This window comes from Suillus fuscotomentosus (assembly GCF_016647785.1).
Source record: "Suillus fuscotomentosus strain FC203 chromosome Unknown F5891scaffold_50, whole genome shotgun sequence".
NCBI classification, from domain to species: domain Eukaryota; kingdom Fungi; phylum Basidiomycota; class Agaricomycetes; order Boletales; family Suillaceae; genus Suillus; species Suillus fuscotomentosus.
Window position 1 is genome coordinate 214,719 of NW_024539562.1, and position 19,350 is coordinate 234,068.

General features: G+C 46.7%; 9 protein-coding genes and 1 non-coding gene across 10 annotated transcripts; 8 read left to right on the forward strand and 2 right to left on the reverse strand.

The window, feature by feature from the left end:
* Nucleotides 1-53: 53 nt before the first annotated feature.
* Nucleotides 54-615, forward strand: F5891DRAFT_1192416 (uncharacterized protein; the record flags this gene model as incomplete). The annotated part of the gene is made up of 3 exons (XM_041367601.1): nt 54-218; nt 273-525; nt 572-615. The coding sequence occupies 3 exons, from the start codon at nt 54-56 to the stop codon at nt 613-615; spliced, it is 462 nt and encodes a 153-aa protein (XP_041222578.1).
* Nucleotides 616-1,602: 987 nt separating this feature from the next.
* On the forward strand, nt 1,603-2,933 carry F5891DRAFT_1192417 (uncharacterized protein; the record flags this gene model as incomplete). The annotated part of the gene is made up of 2 exons (XM_041367602.1): nt 1,603-1,812; nt 1,872-2,933. 2 exons carry the CDS (start codon nt 1,603-1,605, stop codon nt 2,931-2,933), a joined length of 1,272 nt encoding a protein of 423 aa, XP_041222579.1.
* An 856-nt stretch (nt 2,934-3,789) lies between these two features.
* F5891DRAFT_1130075 (uncharacterized protein) lies at nt 3,790-4,843 on the forward strand (the record flags this gene model as incomplete). The annotated part of the gene is made up of 5 exons (XM_041364480.1): nt 3,790-4,141; nt 4,170-4,313; nt 4,344-4,452; nt 4,476-4,764; nt 4,802-4,843. 5 exons carry the CDS (start codon nt 3,790-3,792, stop codon nt 4,841-4,843), a joined length of 936 nt encoding a protein of 311 aa, XP_041222580.1.
* Nucleotides 4,844-4,986: 143 nt separating this feature from the next.
* F5891DRAFT_898799 (uncharacterized protein) lies at nt 4,987-5,361 on the forward strand (the record flags this gene model as incomplete). Its single annotated transcript, XM_041373419.1, has 1 exon — nt 4,987-5,361. A coding segment is annotated over one exon (375 nt), but the record flags the coding sequence as incomplete, so codon positions are not given.
* Nucleotides 5,362-6,339: 978 nt separating this feature from the next.
* Nucleotides 6,340-6,978, forward strand: F5891DRAFT_957785 (uncharacterized protein; the record flags this gene model as incomplete). Its single annotated transcript, XM_041375514.1, has 1 exon — nt 6,340-6,978. One exon carries the CDS (start codon nt 6,340-6,342, stop codon nt 6,976-6,978), a length of 639 nt encoding a protein of 212 aa, XP_041222582.1.
* Nucleotides 6,979-8,304: 1,326 nt separating this feature from the next.
* Nucleotides 8,305-10,136, reverse strand: F5891DRAFT_983017 (uncharacterized protein; the record flags this gene model as incomplete). Its single annotated transcript, XM_041377284.1, has 6 exons — nt 8,305-8,327; nt 8,781-8,989; nt 9,040-9,445; nt 9,502-9,551; nt 9,615-9,699; nt 9,755-10,136. 6 exons carry the CDS (start codon nt 10,134-10,136, stop codon nt 8,305-8,307), a joined length of 1,155 nt encoding a protein of 384 aa, XP_041222583.1.
* A 1,803-nt stretch (nt 10,137-11,939) lies between these two features.
* Nucleotides 11,940-13,379, forward strand: F5891DRAFT_563198 (uncharacterized protein). The gene is made up of 12 exons (XM_041372285.1): nt 11,940-11,980; nt 12,051-12,306; nt 12,360-12,389; nt 12,443-12,549; nt 12,600-12,639; nt 12,696-12,768; nt 12,819-12,852; nt 12,910-12,926; nt 12,984-12,988; nt 13,040-13,168; nt 13,218-13,330; nt 13,378-13,379. Exons 2-11 carry the CDS (start codon nt 12,176-12,178, stop codon nt 13,240-13,242), a joined length of 591 nt encoding a protein of 196 aa, XP_041222584.1. The 5' UTR covers nt 11,940-11,980; nt 12,051-12,175; the 3' UTR covers nt 13,243-13,330; nt 13,378-13,379.
* An 877-nt stretch (nt 13,380-14,256) lies between these two features.
* F5891DRAFT_563157 (P60-like protein) lies at nt 14,257-16,135 on the forward strand. Its single transcript, XM_041372284.1, has 8 exons — nt 14,257-14,496; nt 14,559-14,623; nt 14,672-15,015; nt 15,065-15,424; nt 15,472-15,723; nt 15,775-15,851; nt 15,905-16,079; nt 16,130-16,135. Exons 1-7 carry the CDS (start codon nt 14,300-14,302, stop codon nt 15,963-15,965), a joined length of 1,356 nt encoding a protein of 451 aa, XP_041222585.1. The 5' UTR covers nt 14,257-14,299; the 3' UTR covers nt 15,966-16,079; nt 16,130-16,135.
* Nucleotides 16,136-16,498: 363 nt separating this feature from the next.
* Nucleotides 16,499-16,580, reverse strand: F5891DRAFT_t92. The gene has a single exon. It is a non-coding gene; the product is annotated as a tRNA-Ala (tRNA).
* Nucleotides 16,581-16,586: 6 nt separating this feature from the next.
* On the forward strand, nt 16,587-18,912 carry F5891DRAFT_1149962 (26S proteasome subunit RPN7-domain-containing protein). The gene is made up of 8 exons (XM_041365114.1): nt 16,587-16,813; nt 16,875-17,179; nt 17,234-17,368; nt 17,420-17,692; nt 17,740-17,940; nt 17,995-18,213; nt 18,275-18,384; nt 18,435-18,912. Exons 1-8 carry the CDS (start codon nt 16,687-16,689, stop codon nt 18,514-18,516), a joined length of 1,452 nt encoding a protein of 483 aa, XP_041222586.1. The 5' UTR covers nt 16,587-16,686; the 3' UTR covers nt 18,517-18,912.
* Nucleotides 18,913-19,350: the final 438 nt, after the last annotated feature.

The following is a 19,350-nucleotide window of genomic DNA, read 5'->3' on the forward strand; positions in this document are numbered from 1 at the left end:
AAAGCTGTAAGTAATCCCTTGCGGAATCAATAAGCCATATTCTCAAAACACCCATGTCCAACGTACCAATCCACCTAAATATTTCTAGTGACGTACCATCATTGTCAAATATGCGCCCGCAAAACTCCAATAAGTGGCAAGCGAGCCGAACTTCTAGTGAGCCTCCCAGTAGTGGAATCGCTGACTTGTACGACGTGGTCAATGCTATTGGGTCAATGGTAAGTGACTGATATCTGACTCTTACTAGGCACTGCTCGTTAACGTGTGTACAGACCATCAATGACGTTGACGACTGTGAAGCCAACCTGATCATGGATCTCGCAAGGGCCCGACGCGATATAGTTAATGCGGAGAAAAAACTTGCTGATTGCATCGTGCGAGAGCAAGAGGTCATGACCAGTCTTTCAAGATACAAGTCTGTCATTTCCAAGCGGAAGCTTGACAAGGCCGATGTAGGACTAGGCCATATGCGTGTCACATTCAAAAAACACGGTCTTTCACATCAGCCAGCACACGGTTCTCTTGGTAAGTACTCTTATTATGTATACACTACCAACTAACCTCGTCATAGACTCATTCGCATCCTGCCGTCAGCTAACGATCCAGTTGGACTGATGCCTCGTCCCTTCTTTCAAATTGTGTCAAATAGTTTGTATTTAGCAGTACTGGTACTAGGCTAGTAGTATAGTAAATATGGACATAAAATTTTGTTCCATCTCGACGCTTGAATTGTGTGACTTCTAGTACGAAATGTTTGATCCCGCGGAACCAATTCATGTAGGTGAGGAGAAGACAACGGCGAGCGTAGTATACAGACTGTTATTGTAATTGATTGTAAAACAGCTGCAACATCCTAAGGCGACCAGTCCGCTTGTTAAATTTTAATTTTACTAAGTACTTTCAGGTACTACTACTACTAGCGCTCGAGGTAGCTATTTTATTGACAAACACTGTGAGGCTGTACATCCTGTGAGCTCTGTCTCTCTGTGGGTTACTGTTGAAAAAAATTCAATGCCCGGGAGAAATGTGCTGTGAGTGCTGTCCTGCTGTGGGTTACTGTAGGTTACTGTCGAAAAAATTTGATGCCCCGGAGAAATGTGCTGTGAGCGCTGTCCCTCTGTGGGTTACTGTGGGAAACTGTCAAAAATGTCGATGTCTGTGGGGAAATTTGTAGTTTACAGATGTTTGTAAAGCGGCCACACCCAGTTGACTGCTCAACACACACTCACCTAAGATGCCCAGCTGGACACGTCTCCGACGGCCCCAGGCCTGACATACAAAATTCACGCTCCAGAAGTGCTCGAACAACCCCGGATGTGCCGACAGCACCAACCTCACAGTCCTCACTAGCCAGCCCCCAACTGGGACCCACGTGGCACGCCACTCGCTTGACCTCAACAAAGGGTGAAAGAATACTTCGCTTCTAAGCCACCCGCCACTCAGATAAGACAAACCATACGTCACTGCGTTATTTTCACCACTCACAACGAACAAAGGAAAACAATACGACTCCCCTGTATATAAACCCCTACCAAACCAACCACTATACATCAAGCCATACACACCTCGCACTGCAGTACCACGACTGCTCCCCTAAACATCATGACCAAAGCTGCAACTGCCTCCGCACAACATATGATGACAGACTCTCGGGACAACAAATGTGCCAGACAAAACCCGCATCTCTCTGACATGTCCGAATCGGACGAGGAAGGCCTGAGCTCCACCAAGAAACCCACCCTTGCAGTGAACCCTGCCCCCCAACCCACCCCCCAGCCCATTGCCCAACCAACTGCCCAACCTCCCCCCCAAGTCAACCCATGGCAATACTTACAGACGGGGCCGCAAATGCGAATGGCAACATAGGTTAGCTCACCTTACATGTGCAACAACTAGATCTAACATCTCTACCGTCAGTCAACGGTGTGCTAACCCTCAACAACGGCCTCAGGCTGACCGCCCCTCCGACAGGCGGCTTCCTGACTCCCCAGTTAGGGCAATTGGTCTGGCGCAACGTTGCCCTCGCGCTTCGAGACAAGTGGCCCCAGAAGGAAGGACCCAAGGCCTGGGCACGTACCTTTAGAGCCCAATATGAGGAGAATGCGCAGATGACCAACATCAAAATGCGCAACCTCATCGCTCTTATCATTGGAGAAGCAGCGGCATCTTCCCTTCTAATCAGTACCCCATCCGCAGAGGGAGAATTGTTTGAACGCCTCCAGCCCCCTTACAACTTCCTCATCTCGGGCGTCCCCCAAAGCGCTATCACAAGGCTGACAGGGCTTGGTGTCTGCTCCTCTCCAGACATCACCTGTTTCTTTATACCCTACAACCAGCCCCTGCCAAAATACATCTGCACACTCGAGTGCTTCACCTTCCCCGACTGCGAAGGAAGTAACTCTGGCATCGCGGCCCTAGTGAAACAAACAATCCGCATGCACCCCAATATATCCCACTTCATTCACCAACACATACCCTCGCCAGACGCCGAAGCAGCCATTAAAGCCATCGACTCAATCCGAGTCACAAGTCTCAGCATTGCGGTCTCGCGCAACTTATCTCACACTGTCTGGAACATTTACGTGGACTCCCCTCCCAACCTATCGCTCAAAGACTACTTTGAGTGGTCAAACCTCATCCGAGACCTCCAGTTCACTTCAGAAGATTATGGGACTGGCCTAGTCTGTTCTGAGGACCGCCAGTTCCTATGCACAGGCTGCAAGTCATATGATCACCCTACGGGCCTCTGCCCGTTCCCGAAGATTTTGGGGTGGTTCAGCCCCGCAACGAGCACTAATGATGACACGTCTAACGTCTCCTTAGATAACAGAGCGCACACCTCTCAAAATTCCAGAGGTAACCCTAACCGGGGAGGAAGAGGACTAGTAGGCAGAGGCCGAGGCCGCGGAAAGAGAGGTCGAGGCCAGTACTAAAGCCCCAGTGCCATAGCCCTAATGTATATACAATAAAGTACCAATGTACAACAAACTAAGCCAGATTGATGAATCATGCATGTGACTATCTCTGGACTGAGGACCATGAGGACTTGATGACTGAAGCAAACATCAAGGTCACCACACAATGCAAGGGTCCATAGGAGCCCAAATTTACTACGACTTCGATAGGAAAGCTCCGGACCTCTACACACTCAACGGCAACCTTTTTAGGTCTGGGATGTGCCGTGCCGAGAGGCTGAAGTCATGGACGGCAACAATTATCGCCCTCAACGAAATTGTAAGCCCCCTACGACATAATCCCCCCCTCACAGACGTGGACAGTCTGTGCTAATCGGAAGCATGGTTGAGGCTCCGGTTAGTAAATTCAACCACTAGCACTACAACACTAACCCCCCCCACAACCACGGTAAATGAAAACGGTAACGGCTTATGGTCCCATGATTCCAGAGGGGACCGTGCTTCATCCGTCAGCCGTGTCCCTGATGAAGGAAATATGGGAATTGGTGATGGATACAGGGCGGCTTACAACGACAATGTAGATGGCCCCCAGCCACAAGAGCATAACACTCCTTCGACTAGCACACAATGTGCCGAGGCAAATGCCAGTACGCATCATGCGAACAACTCTGACACTCAGGGCCCCTCCATAAGGAGACACACCCCACAGGGCCGCCAGCCAAATCCGAGATGGAATCATGCACAAACGAGCCCCCAAAATAACACCAACAGAACGTCCAGAAAGACGACGAAAGCATCCATTAAAATAGCTTCTCTAAACATAAGAGGACGATGGCACGAAGGAGTAGATAAATGGACGCACATCAATCAAATAATGAAAGAAAAGAAGATAGGAATATTAGCAGTTCAAGAAACTCACCTCTCCAAAGTCGACGAAACGAGCCTTAATGAAACGTTCAACAAGAGGTTAAAAATCATATCTTCAATTGATCCTGAACATGGGAATGCAAAAGGCGTAGCGATAGTACTGAATAAAGACTTGACGAGCAGCCAAGAAGCTACACACAAGGAAATCATCCCTGGAAGAGCCATCTTAGTTCAGCTACCATGGACCAAAGGCGAGAAAATTACCATCCTAGCAGTGTACGCCCCAAATGAACCATCAAAAAACGGAGCCTTCTGGGAAGAAATCCAAACCAATCTAACCGGCTTCCCTACCCCAGACAGTTTTGCTCGGAGACTTCAACATTGTAGAAGATGCACTCGATAGGCTGCCGCCAAAACAGGACAACGAACATGCTACAGTAGCCCTCATGCACCTAAAACTGAGCTTAGACCTCAGAGACAGATGGAGAGCAGAAAACCCAGACTTACTCGCATATACCTTTGCACAATCAAGTGCCCAAGGAGGCTGACAATCCAGGATAGACAGAATCTATATAAGTGAAAACATTCTGCCATTCAGTAAAGATTGGACTATAGAACCAGCCGGAATCGCAACTGGACCATCAACTTACCTCAGCAAGAATATCAGACTGTCAGGATGCCCTTCGTGGGTAGAGGTAGATGGACTCTGCCCCTCTTCATCCTGAAGGACAAAGACGTCAAAGACCGAATCATAGACATGGGATGCACCATGCAACTCGACATCGAGAACTTGCTCTCTAACAGATCAACCACCCATAACCCGCAAACCATCTTCAAAAACTTCAAAGACACAGCGATAAAATTCTGCAGAGACAAAGCCAGAACTTCGATCCCTAAGATTCAAAACCGCATAAAAAGCCTTAAATCTGACCTTAAAGCATGCTTAAACGACCAGAGCATCCCAGAAGAAGAACACTGTCTCGTCGGATTAGAATTACAAGAACAAATAAATGGCCTAGAAAAGAAACGACATGAGAACCGACGCGATAACCTCGCAGTGAAAATGAGAATTGAGTGCGAATCTCCCACCAGCAAGATATGGTCCAAAGTCGGGAAAGAACAGAAACCCCGAGACACCATTGTCGAGCTTAAAACATTAAACTCCACACCAGACAACCCAACATATGAAACAAGATCTGACCGAATGGCGAAGATTGCCAGGGACTACCACGATAATCTTCAGAGAGATAATCTCGCGTCCAGACAGGATGTAGCAAATGCCACAGAAGAGGTCCTCGACAAAATTAATAGACACCTGTCGGATGAAGATAAGCTCATAATGCAGGCTACACTAACAGAAGAAAACATTGACGAGGTACTTAAGCTGCTACCTAACAGCAAAGCAATGGGAATCGATGGCCTACCATACGAGTTCTGGAAATGGCTGAAAGAAGTGTCCGATCCGACAAATCAGAGTGACGACACGGAATCTGAGAACTTCAACCTCACCAAATGTATCACACAGGTATACAACGACATAGAAACATTCGGAGTCGCAGAGGAGACCCATTTCTCCGAAGGCTGGATGTGCCCACTGTACAAGAAAAAAGACAAACGAGACATAGCGAACTACCGCCCCATCACCCTGCTCAACAGTGATTATAAGATCTTCACAAAGGCATTAGCCCTGAAGCTAGCCCGTACCGCACCTTCGGTAATCCACGAGAACCAAGCTGGTTTTGTGCCCGGGAGAAGCATCACTGACCAGATAAGATTAACACAAATGATAATCAACTACGCGGAGGCGGAAGAAAAAGAGGGCACCATCGTTGCGTTAGATCAAGAAAAGGCATACGACAAGATAGTGCACTCATACCTATGGAGAGTACTCGAAAAGTTCAACTTCCCATCCCAATTCATTGACACGGTAAAATCCCTGTATGAAAACGCTGAAACAGCGGTTATGATCAATGGGGAATTAAGCAGTAAATTCAAAATAACCCGAGGCGTAAGACAAGGGGACCCACTATCATGCCTTCTTTTCGATCTGGCGATCGAACCACTAGCAGAGATGCTTCGCCAATCAGACCTCCAAGGATTCAAAGCACCCGGAATGACCTACAGGATAGTAGTCACAATGTTTGCCGACGATACAACAGTCTACTTGACAAACAAGGACAACTTCGAAACCCTAAATAATATCCTAACCAGATGGTGCAATGCATCAGGAGCGAAATTTAACAAATCTAAAACAGAAATCATACCAATCGGTACAAAGGAATACCGCCAGAACCTCCTCGAAACTAGGAAACTGAACGAACACAGCATCCCAATACCAGAAGATGTAAACATAACAAAAGACGGGACAGCAACCAGAATCTTGGGTGCATGGGTCGGGAACAGCACAAACGAACACGATATCTGGTCCCCAACACTGGAGAAAATAGATGCGAGCCTGAAACGATGGGAGAAATGTCACCCGACAGTAGAAGGCCGAAAAATCATAATACAACGCACCATTGGGGGCATGACCCAATACTTGACAGTGGCGCAAGGCATGCCGAAGGAAATTGAAAAAACACTCACTAACCGAGCGAGGAACTTCATCTGGGACAACGAAGGTAAATCCCAAGTCAGCCTTGACATCCTATGCGCACCAATAGATGAAGGAGGAAAGAATATGATGCACCTAACTCACAGGAACGATGCTATCGAACTGATGTGGCTCAAAGGCCTTCTGAAACCAGAACAAGAAAGACCCCCTTGGGCTTTCTTCGCGAACACCCTAATCGCAAAATACATTAAACCGGCTCCAACAGTCCACCCAACAGTAAAGATCAACTTATTCCTACAATCTTGGAAGCCACTGACAAGGAAGCTACCCCCCTCACTTCAACGAATCATCAAAGCAGCTAAGACCTACCACGTAAAGTGGGACGCGTGCATAATCCCACCCCAGGTAGCACGACAACTACCTATATGGTTCCATATTGGCGCAAACCAAAACCTGAATAAACTGAATAACTATTATTACGCCAACTGCCTGAGAGATAAACATAATGTACGTACAGTTGGCGACATCGAAGTGATAACAAGCCCAATGCCACAAGGGCACCTGAACAAAAAAGAGTGTGAATGCGATAGATGTAATAAGGAACGAACGCAATACAATTGCAACAAACCATACAGATGCTGAAAAACCGCCATAGACATCTTGCACTGCATCCTCCCTAAGTGGAACCCATCAACCGAGGTACGAAAATTAGTGCCAGACCTCCTACCCGAACAGCATCTAGCAAACGCTAAGGCCATAAAAGAAAATGGTGACATACTATTTGACCCCGCACTCCCGAAATTGACATCAATAGAGGACGGCTTCAGAGCCTTCTCCAACACAACACGATGCGAGGAACCAGCACACCAAGCGAATCTACAACGAGACAATGAAATTAACGAGAGCACCATAATAGCCATAGGGGGCACCCACAAAGTATCCAACGACGGGGATATAGTGGCTATCGGCACACTTTGGTATGGGAAAGACGACGCCCGAAACATGACTTTCAAAACACCTGATAACTTAGCTTCGCCTAAGGCAGGAGAATGGGCCGCAATCCTCGAAGCTGCCAAATCAACTCCTAAACATCGCAAACTGGAGTTATTGATCAACACACCTAAATTGATTAAAGACATGACAATCAACCTACCGAGACTAGAAAAGTCAGGATGGATACAAACACCAAACTCCCAACTAATCAAAGCGGTAATTGCGGAGCTTCGTGAGAGATGTGCCGCAACGTCCATCAAAGCCTGGGGTAAAAACCTGAATAAACAAGACGAGGCAAACATCAAAAGTCTCATCCGACAAAACGAGAATGGAATAAGAACATGCAACATACCATTGTCAATAGATCCCCATTTCGAAACCTCCGGCATCATTATGTCACAAGGCTCGCAATGACTGTTTTACAAAGGTATACGCAAGGCTAACTCGCAACACCGCAAACGCCGACAGACAAGGATAGCACTGGCAATAACCCACCATGCAACAAGAGAAATCAGCCTAGGCACACCCACAGAAGCGCAAATCTGGAGATCAATAAGAGATAAAGACTTACCGAAAAGCATCCGAGGATTCCTCTGGAAGAACCTTCACGGGGCATACCGCTTGGGAGAGTTCTGGCAGAACATCCCAAACTTCGAACAGAGAGGTACATGCAACCTTTGCAGAGAAGTTGAATCCATGGAACATATCCTTACCGAATGCGAGAACTCACCAGCAAGGAAAATTATATGGAAACTAGCAGAGAAACTCTGGAAAAAACGGGAAAAAGACTGGCCGGACGTCAGATACGGTACAATCCTAGGAAGTAACCTAGCGCACTTCACTGACAGTAAAGGAAAACGGCTTGAGGGAAAGTCTAGACTGTTCACTATATTGATAACTGAATCAGCCCACATGATCTGGAAGCTAAGATGCGAACGCGTCATTAAGTTCGATAATGCAGAAGAAAAATTCCACTCAGATAAGGAAATACATAATCGCTGGATAACGACAATTAACAAACGTTTAAAATTCGATAAACTACTTACAAACACCTCAAAATATGGGAAGTCAGCATTGAGAGAAAATTTAGTCCTCCGAACGTGGAGCGGAGTCCTCAAGGACGAAGACAATCTACCGGATAATTGGATCCGGAAAGAAGGGGTTTTAGTGGGTATCGTGAATCGGCTTCCTCCGGGTCGCAGCAGGTAGTTTCGACCTCCGCGAATCACGGAGTCCCACACTGTCAGGCCTGGCGTGCATAAAGCATTTCCCCTTGGTATTATATTTTCATCGTCTTATGGGTGCAATCCCCGTACAAATAACGTGTTATTTGGGGCTGACTTGGTCTGCTGCCACTTAACAACATCGTTCCACCAAAAAAAAAAAAAAAAAACTTATTTGCCATAGCACCTGTTCCTGGTGTGTGGGGAAGGCGAAAAACCAAGCCATACAATGAATGCCGCCAAATATGGTTGCCATAAGCACGGCAGCAAGCCGAAGAACCTTTTTGTTCGAATCTTCAATAGTGGTGCTGCCATCAAATGTTGGAACTCGAAGCTTTCGAGACGTTGGGATGTCAACCCAGCCTATCAGTTCTAGAATGGGGCGGAAGAATTGAGGCAAGTACCGAAGGCGAGCAAATTCATCTCGGTAACTGAAACTAAGGCAAACATAATCAGCAGCGGTAGAACTGTTGAGGCGCATACATACTCGATGTGATCCTCTGGCCTTGACACAGTTGACTTCCAGTACACTGGATGTGGACATCGCACATTGAGAGGCTTGTCCCACCACATAGCATAAGTTAGGAAACTGAGGACCGCAAAAGCGAGTGTCCCCACTTCGAGCTGAGTGGTTTCGAGGTGACAGACGACGCGGGTGATGAGCTGCATAACAAACCAGGCCACCTGAAGCATGACCAATGCTTTTGATATCGCATTGCCTTTGCTCTTGTCATGGATCTGGTTTGCTGTTATGGTAGGGACGTCGATACACTCGTCACGTATCAGTTTGAGAATGTATTCAGGACGTAGTGTAAGGTAGGGTTCTCCGTCCACATAAAGCATGAAACCACCCATCAGCGCAAAGAAGCTATGCGTCTGGGTCCATGTATAGTCTAAGGATACGCATGAGTCAACGTTTAGTGACCAGGTGAGCATGAATGGGGCTTACCTTCCGAGTCGGACTCGAATTGCTTTAATTCAATCCAGCTTGTGACCCACCTCAAGGGAGCACAAATGAAATGCCAGAGAGACAACAGCACAGATAATATAGCGTTAACACACAGGATCAAGAGGCGAACGAAAGGCAAGCGGAGAAGTAAGCGAGTGAAGCGATTTTCAGTTGCAGGTGCTTCAACAAAATTCATTTCTGAGGACATGTATAGTGAGTTGTGAAATGCAGAGTTTCCAAAAGCACAACTCACCTTCAGACTCCGGACCAACATTGGGATACCCTGATTCTTTGAACTGTCTTGTAACTTGATGAGCGCTAAACGACTGGCGCATAGCCCATGTAACAATCATTTCAGGAGCTATGAGTGCCATTATCATCATGCCAAGTTGTCGCCGTATGATAAGAAAGGAACCACTGTCCTTCGGACTCGGGATATTAGGGTGGATGGCACTGTATATACATGCAAAAAGAGTGAGAACAGAGCTGGAGATGATGGTCCACAAGGTTCTGGTCGTGAATGATGGGACTTTAACACTGTCGCTGGTGGTAGTATTTGTTGTGTTTGTTGTAGGTGCAGCTTGGATCCCTCCAATGATGTAGAGGAAGATGCAGAAAAATACTAGTAAGCGCATTGTGGAATGGGTACATCGTATGCATCCTGTTCACTATTTGTATCTTACTAGTGGGTGTCGTCTCAAAGCAGCGCCGCAGTGTACAATGAGGCCCTGTATAGTACTTGCAGCATGACAGTGACAGCTGGGCCTGAGTCGGTGTCCTGAAACCTGATGCTCAGTGAAAATTGGTACAGATAGGCTCAGAGGTGCTGTAGTATGAATTACCTTATTTGAGGTGTGTTATATGTACGCCCTGAAATGCTTGACAGAATGGCAGGCCATGAACATAAGAATTTCATGGGCGATACAGGACGACAGGTGTTGTGGCTATCCGGAATACGCATTGAGAGATTGATCACCAGTAAGCTTGTGGTGTTGTACAAGTAAAAAAAAACGAAGATAGGCGGACGATGCGTAAGGAAGATGCTAAGCCGACATGACGAGCTAATGCCACGTACCCTGTATAAGCTCATAAAGAATCACATTAATCCAGAACGCCAAATGTGCACTTCCCACCTTGCCGTGCACCCACCATCTTCTCCTTCTCGCTTACTCACGTCTTCTAGAGTCTTTACTCCATCCACAGCGGCGTAGTTCACCAAAGACAATGATGATTTAATATTGAAAGCTTGCCAAGGCAAATGGTTCGTTTCTTGTCTTCTAGAGTCTTTACTCCATCCACAGCGGCGTGGTTCACAAAGACAATGAGGATTGGATATTGAATATTGAAAGCCTGCCAAGGCAAATGGTGTCCGAGTTAGCTTGATCATAAGACGTAACGTGTTTTGGTTTGTTTACAGCGATATAGGGAGCCTGGAGTAGTTGCCGTCCCTTGGTGACTGACACTGTATTTGCATTGCATAAACTGTAAGCGCTTAAGCGCGCAAGCTCTCTGGCCTCAGGTGTGAGCTGCCCTGTTGTAGGCAAGTTGCTTTCGTCCCTTACAATTGGATATGTATCGTCCTGGATCGCAGATTAATTTTTTTTTGCTCCAGTATAGCGTTCTGCAAATGACTAGGTGACCGCAAGCGCGCAAGCTGCCAGGTGTGAGCTCCCCTATTATGGGCAAATTGCAAATAAGCCACGCATACAATTTCCTTGTGTTACAAGGATGGGTAATCATAGTAGAGGTGCGGCACACTGCACATCGGGTCCCGTCCAAAGGTAAGTATCTCATCGATTGGGGATGCTGCTACCTGTTCATCAGTCCTCCGTTTCATCAGACATGCCACAGTGTATAAAACAGCTCTAATTTTCACTACCGTTCACAGCCCAAATTGATAAGAAAGCTCAAGCAAATCTTGGATAAACAACTAGAGCGAATTGGACACAGTTATAGAAGGGGGTTGAATTTTCATATTTCTATGTTTCCAGCTGAGCTGCGCTATGGATTTCTAGCTAAATACTCTAACAAAAACGCCTCTACAAAAGGTCTTTATTTATCAGAATTTGGACAAAATTTGCGCTTCTGGGCAGACCCAGGACGGGATCAGGACAGAACCCATTGGAGCCTCCGGCAACGTTCGCCAACCTGGGTTCCAAAGTCGTTATGATTCATCCTTAAGTACCTCCGAGTCGCCAGCTCATTGAACAGATGCCATATCAGCAAAGTTAGGCTTAAACGGAGTACCTCGCTGGCCCCTCGCAATTGCATTTGCCAGCTCAAGCCAGCTCAATCTCAAATATGGCTTGTGCTTGGACGAGTCTGGGCAAGCTTACCCTGTTGCCTACGCGAGCACTTTCAATTGTTCTCAGAGTGCGGTCTTGGTAAAACAAAAGCGTTGCCTTGTTCCATTCCTCCTTCTCATTATCACGGTTGCTTCCAAGTTGTTTCCTTTCTGTGTCGAAAGCGCGACGTCCAGGTGAGTCATAGATCCCTATTTGCAGCCGCTAGCATTTTTTATCTCACCCCTCACCTCTATCTCTATCAAGGACATATTTATCTGACACGTTGCCAATAAACGTGCATTTTATCCATTGAATAGAGCAGCGTTTGCTTATGGAAAGTGTGATCGTGGAGAAATATCTGCGAATAGCATGCATGTCTATCGGGTTTTATGAGCAAGTCTTTGATTTCTTCGTCATGGCCTCGTAGTCGTCGCAATATGCTGATTATGCTCAGTTATATTCTTACACTCCCCGCAGAATGGCGTTTTTACCAAAGCGAATCGTCATTTTTTCATTTAAGGTGTGTGTACGAAACCATTCACATACCACCGTTGACAAGCCCAATCACATCAGTCTTGCCTGCGTTTTATTCATTCTCATACGGTACTTTGTGTCCACATCCCGTTATGCGATTTCTTTGCTCACATTTGATGCAGCTATGTCAGTATCGTGACTATAGTAGTCAGCAATTACGGGTTCTTCTCCACTACCTTTACCCAACAAACCTGTCAAAAATACTATCTTGTTGCGCCTATCTTCAAAGGTGTGTCGTATTGGTATTCACGCACCAGGACTCTAGTGACCATGTTGTAGTCGTACAAACTATGATATCACAGGTCATTCTAGGTGTGAGGTGTGTCCCGTCGAATTGTTCGTGGGTTGCAGCTGCAGATTTAAAATACCGCGTAGAACATTCAATATTGCAAGAAGAGATAGGCGGATAGGAATTGCATTATTGCTGCTATACCTCTTCTCAATTTCGGTGAGCTCTTTACTACACAGACATGAAACCCTGTCTCACATTCACTTTAGGCGGAGTGGTTCGTTGATCTATTTCACAGGACCCGTAAGCTCTGGTCAATGTTTTGATCTTGATTTTGCTATTGACCTTTAGAACAAAAAGCTGCCGTCCTTGATTTAGTATGTCAGTGTTTCTTACAACGAGATCTCATACAAATAACGTTTTTTTTTGCACAGGGAAAGTGAGTGATTCCTTTACCACAGTGTTCTGTCCAGATCTCCATGAACCATAGCTGTACTTCAGTAAATTCTGCCAGAGTACTGTCAACCTGGTTCTTCTACTTCCCTGTGATGTTGTATGACATCGTGATGGTGACGGTATCTACCATGTATCTTCTGCGTTATAATCCTCTCAGTAGCAGGTGCGCCTTTTCTTTCACGTCTTTAGGGTTGCTAAATCATTGCTGTTAGAGTCGAACGGTTGATACGGGTGTAAGTACCTTGTGACTGACAGAACCGATGCGCGTCGCTCATCATAATTAGTCTGATTTATGACGGCATTGGATATTTTCTCGTGTTGTCCGGCAAGTGTGCTCTGCTTGTGACGAGTACCCTCTTAACACTCCTTCAGTGTCGAACGTATTGAACCTCATCTTTTATCATACGACCAATCTCGAGACTCAGGTACGTAGGCTGAATTATGGATACGCCAAAACTTAGCTCTATTGTATCCACTCGCTTCCATCATTAGTCGGCAGGGTAAGTTTCGCATCGTCTGGCGCCAAGAAGATCAGACTGCTCAGAATGCATCATCAGGGCATCAATAGGTTATACTGTGACCTGGATCATGAGCCAACGGATTCTCATTAGTATACGGGGTGCGCAACATCCTAGAGCTTGACTGCCATCCTGCTTATACACACTCGCAGAAATGACACAGCCAAATGCCCAACACATAGAGAAAGTGATCGTCGCGCGTCAGAGCACGCTCAATATGCAGAGAAGCGTGATGTCCGGCCTCCGCTCACAGTTCGAGTCTAAGAATTACTCCCGAGGCTCTAGAAGCTTAAGAAGCCCCATAAATACAGAGTTCAGGCCCACATCGCCTCGTAATCCCAACGACATGGAACTCAATATACGCGTACCCGTCGAGCGCCCGGTGGCAGTAGATGAGTCTAGGAATTCGAGCTCGCGGGGGCCACCAGTGGTGGAATGAGTTGGGGCACTGGCGCTTGGCAAAGCATCACAAGGATCAAACTGCAAAGTATCTACTACGGATGCTGACTACCCAACATACAATGTTTACGTAAAGAACCAGGCTTAGCGTAGGGAGAACCAAGACAGATACATAGTCTCACCGAAACTGCGAACGAATACGAATTGTTGTTGGCAGACATGTATATCAAACTGCTGATATATATAAATTGAAGTCAGACTAGCGAGTTCACAGCTGAATGTGACACCGTGACAATGTCGGCGTACGCGTGACCATAGGTCGTTTGAGTTTGTAGACGACTCACTAAGACAACAGGCAAGGAGGCCGCCACTACCCAATGGCCCCGACAAAAACCAGCAAGGTCTCTTCGACTTCAAAATCTTCAATTCAAAAACACTCTGCGTCTGGTGTCGGAGCACCCTCCCAACTTGCTCAATCGAGCCGTAAAGGCAAGAAGGCATGGCGGAAAAATATTGACATACAGCCTGTGGAACAAGGTCTAGAGAGTCTGCGTTCAGAGGAGCGAGTCATCGGGTGTGAAAAATTTGTGTCTTGCATATGTCTACCATCTAATCGCATGTATCGACTCGTGACAGCTCCACGCTACAAAAACAGACAGACAATCAATTGTTTGTTGTGGACACCAAAGGAGACGATAAAGGTAAGTTTTTGCAAGATATATCTAGGTAAAAAATATAAAAGTGTTCAGTTCGCAAGTCGTTACCGCGGTACTCTAAGGCCGAGTTGACTTCCACGAAAATACTTTCCCAACGATCTGCCATTCCTGCCGTGTTTTCTCGTCCGACAAAAGACTCTATACCATCACGATCAAAAGTCAGTAGGGCTGACAAGGAGCGCCTTCTTCGCATTGCAAAGCGGCCTAGAAAGGGTCCATTCAATGCAGTTATGGACCACACAGAGTTTGGTGCAGGGAGTGCTGTAATCGATGTCAGCGCTGCTGTGAAACATAGCGGTTCTTATGATCCATGGGCAGCCGAGGAGGTGGAAGAAATGGCTGATGGATTAGAACATACAACAAAACCTAAGATCAAGGCAAGACTTTTCTTCCTTGCTACCAGCAATTTGCTGATGATAGTCATAGCGCCCGGAGTTATCTCATCCTCGCGATGTCATAGAAATTCCTGCTGTGTTGGAGCCACATCAAGGATCATCATACAATCCTCCTACCGCGGCACACAATGAGCTTATCATGGAGGCATGCAAGGTAGAGCGACGTAGACAAGATGAAGCGGATCGATTGGCAGAAGTCCGACGCAAGGTCGCTGATGCACGCGCAATTGCTACCAATGTCACGGAAGGCCTTCCACTTGGAATGACTTTAGATGAGATACCCGCAGACGATGGTGAACCAGTCACACAGCACGATGCGGTTGTACCCAAGAAGCCATCGGCACGTAAAACTAAGCAGCAACGAGCAAAGGCGGTGCGATTCCGCGAGGAGGTAAGCCTTTCATCGCTTTTTTACCATCGTCGCTGACCTTGCACTAGAAACAAGCACTGGCAGAAAAGGCAGCAAGAAAAAAAATGCTTGCCACGATCACAATGGCTAAATCTTTCCGTTCAACCGCGGAGAAAGTTAGCCAACAACAAAATCAAGCACGATTGGCAAGGCAGCTGGCACTGAAGATGAAGCTCAGAAAGGGCTTGGCTGGCCAACGGCTAGGGAAATATAAAGTTCCTGAAAATGAAATCGAGGTTCAGATTGGAGAGGATCTGAGTGAAAACCTACGAACGCTGAAGGTGTGTCGACTGCACCAATTTTAATCGACATCGCTGATAGCCTCCTGTCAGCCCGAGGGCAACTTATTCCGTGATCGCTTCCGTAGCATGCAGCAAAGAGCCCTCATTGAGCCTCGCGTACCCGTCCTGTGAGTATTCGTGATGTGTTTCAGCGCAGTTTTTGACGTCCTTTGCCCTGTAGCCCAACTAGGCGAGCGAAGCTGAAAGAGTTTGAGAAGCACGCCTGGAAAAGATTTGAGTAGCTAGTATTACTCTTTCCTATGTTACCGAACTTTGAGCTTCAAGTCTCACGGGACGCACCTGTGTCCAGCACATGTTGTACATCAGCTCATGATACGGCACCCGTAACTTTTGCAGTAAGTTTGGTGAGATTCTGAAGTTCTGTGACAGGGCTCATTTCCCCTAGCTATGTGGCGCGGCTCTTCCCACTAGACGTGCATGTTTCTACGATGTGGCAAATGATTCAGCACCAATCACAACAATCCATTGGTTCAACGCATCGGTCACATCAAAGTTAGTGGCCAGCGCGTGTCACGACTCGCAGAGATGGATGGGTGCGTATGGAGTTCCTGGCTTCAGCAAAAAGACGCATGGATGTTTGCCTCTGAGCACCTTCGAGTTTTTCTCCATTGATGACAACACTTGGACTGCTGAATCTTTGAAATATCGAAACACCACATTAATTAGCATAAGAATGTCGTTGTTGTACATAAACTTGGCTGGTTCAATAGCGCGTCATGGCTTCAATCGTCGATCAAGCTAGGTACCAAAAAAATGGACACTGTGGGAGTTGAACCCACGACCTTACGCATTCCCGATTTGCGAAGCGTACGCGCTACCAACTGTGCCAAGGGCCCGCGTGTGTTGAATAACACATGCATACGTCACTGGCTGAATTATTTCACTATAACGGAACGTGCAATTGGGACTCGACCACTTCGTTTCATATCCAAGTGTCTACGGATGGAAATTGATTATATTGAGAACGAAGTCTCCATACTGCAACCTCCCGCAGCACAGAGAAGACGAATCCGACCAGTAGACGATGCTCATCCTTTCGATCTGGATGCATACATCTCGGGATATTCTGGTATGATATCAAACACCCCTCTTGATGCACTAGCTTAGATCGAGGTTTCCGACTCTCTAAGGTCGTACTGCGCTTGACAGGCTTGTGCACATTATCTCAACATGTCCGACTCTGGCACCACAGGCATTGAAGCTGGCGTTCGCGCAGATCGAGGAGCTTCGCGATCCAACCCTTTATCAGACCGTGATGAATGCATATGATGCTGTGGCGGACCTCCCAGAGGTGCAGCTCCCTCCGACTAGCGAGCTGTGTCCAGTAAACACGGTGTGGTGCGAAGAGATTACGAAGAAGAATCAAGCGGAGAGAACGAAGCTAGAGGTCGAATTGAAGACGTATTCTAACAACATGATTAAAGAGAGCATAAGGGTACGACCAGCATCTTAGTTTCTTCAGAGACTCTGAATATCATCTCTCCATCAGATGGGCCACAGAGATCTCGGTGACTTCTACCGTGCCACTGGAGACTATACTCAAGCACTCAAACATTATACGAAATCAAGGGAGTTCTGCTCAACAAGCCAGCACGTTCTTGACATGTGTCTTTCTGTGCTAGAGGTAGATTTTAGTTCATTGATATTATTTTTGGGTCATTCATTCCTCCTATAGCTTGTGATTGAACAACGTAATTACTCACACATATCTTCCTACGTTTTCAAGGCGGAGGGTGCACTTGATACGGCAAACGCAGCAGCAGCATCCAACTCAACTGCGGGTTCCGCTGCACCTCCACCTAAAAGGTCAGCGGAGCGTGACCAGGTACAATCCAAGTTGGATTTCGCGATGGCTTTGTTCCATTTAGGACAAGCCAACTACGAAAAAGCCGCTCAACTTTTTCTGAAGATCGGTCCTCCAGATTCTCTTGGCGATTGGATTGGCAAGGTAGGCGATATTCTCTATCCAGCCAGACTTTGCTTATACTCTTTTAGCTTGTCGCTCCTGGTGACTTTGCGGTGTATGGAACACTATGCGCTCTTGCCAGCATGTCGCGATCTGCCATCAAGTCTCAACTTACAGGAAACGCTATTTTCTCTGCGTACATTGAGCAAGAACCGTATGTTCGAGACTTAACCCAGTCATATCTCTCAAGTGATTTCAAAAACGTCCTGGAGCTTCTTGAACGGTACTCGGTATGTTTTGTATATATCAAAATATATAACTCTGAGCTGTCTTTCTTGCACCAGACGCGTCATTACGTGGACATTCATATATACTCACATGTATATGATCTGACGAACCTCATTCGTAATGTCGCAGTCGTGCTTTACTTCCAGCCATTCCAGACCATTCGCCTCGACAGAATGAGCGCGGCATTCGGCTGGACCGTCGACGAGGTTGAGAAGGAGGTAGTCGCGCTCATTCAAAGCGGCCAGATTCAAGGCCGAGTTGACAGTCAGAACAAGGCCAGTGAGACTTGTTGGCATAACTATGGCGAGGATAACGCTGACACTATTAACAATACAGATCCTGAAAGCGAGGAAAGTAGATCATAGGGCCGAATTATTTGCGCGTGCCATAAAGACCGCTGCTGAGATACAAAGCACCAACCGCAAGCTACTGTTGCGGATGCGTCTGTGAGTGTATATGGAAGATGTGCAGCTCGCACTCTAATCTGAGTTTGCAGGCAACAAGCAGACTTGGTGGTGAAACCGCCAAAGTCGCGCCGCGAACAAGATCGTGCGGCGGAACTTTTGCAAGGCGATTGACAGCTACAAGATGATGAGGCTATTGTACTGTATTTTTACTGCATGGCCAACGTTGTATCATGATGATTTCTGATATTCATATAGCTAGCAACGAAGAAGTTCTGCGTAGCGTCGCTGGCATTCTATGGTTCAAAGGCGATCTCGCTCGGTACTTTTCAAGACTGCTCTTTTCTGAGATATCGTGAGCTTGAAGTGCTTTGGAAAGCTAATCATCATGATGTTAGGGGATAAGTATATGAAGTTCTCTGGTTTCCGACTAAGCGAAAACCATCGAGGGGCAATTTCAGAGGAATAGCGAACCGAATAAATGAAATGGATTGAATAACCTATTCGCAAAGCAGACTATTCTGCGACGGCTTGCCTCACAGACGGACTGGTCACCAGCCTGTCTAGTCGAGACTGTCGAATGTGGCACAGCATCCATGCAATCCCTGTCATGTTTAGAGGACGACATATGAATTGATGCCATCGATCGACAATGATGGTGAAATGTCTATACTAGAACGTTTAGAAGTCTCAGAAGAGAGCATACGTGAGGTGTATACACGGTGCGCACAGACCAACGCTCTGTTGATTCAATTTAAAATTTCGATTATGTAACCAATATTGGACTGTATTAGGTCATTCGCTGATCAGAGCTGGCAAGGCGTAAATTTCTCGACAAGTCACCTATAGCTAGTGTTTCATGACTTGGTTATCATATCCAAAGCAATACGCCTTAGGCCTTATCTTCGAATCGCATCTGTCGCACAGTACAATAATGAGTTAATTACGTAGTACTCGCTGAGTTAACTATATAGGGTTACCTCGCCGAGTCGGAGGCACTAGACCGTA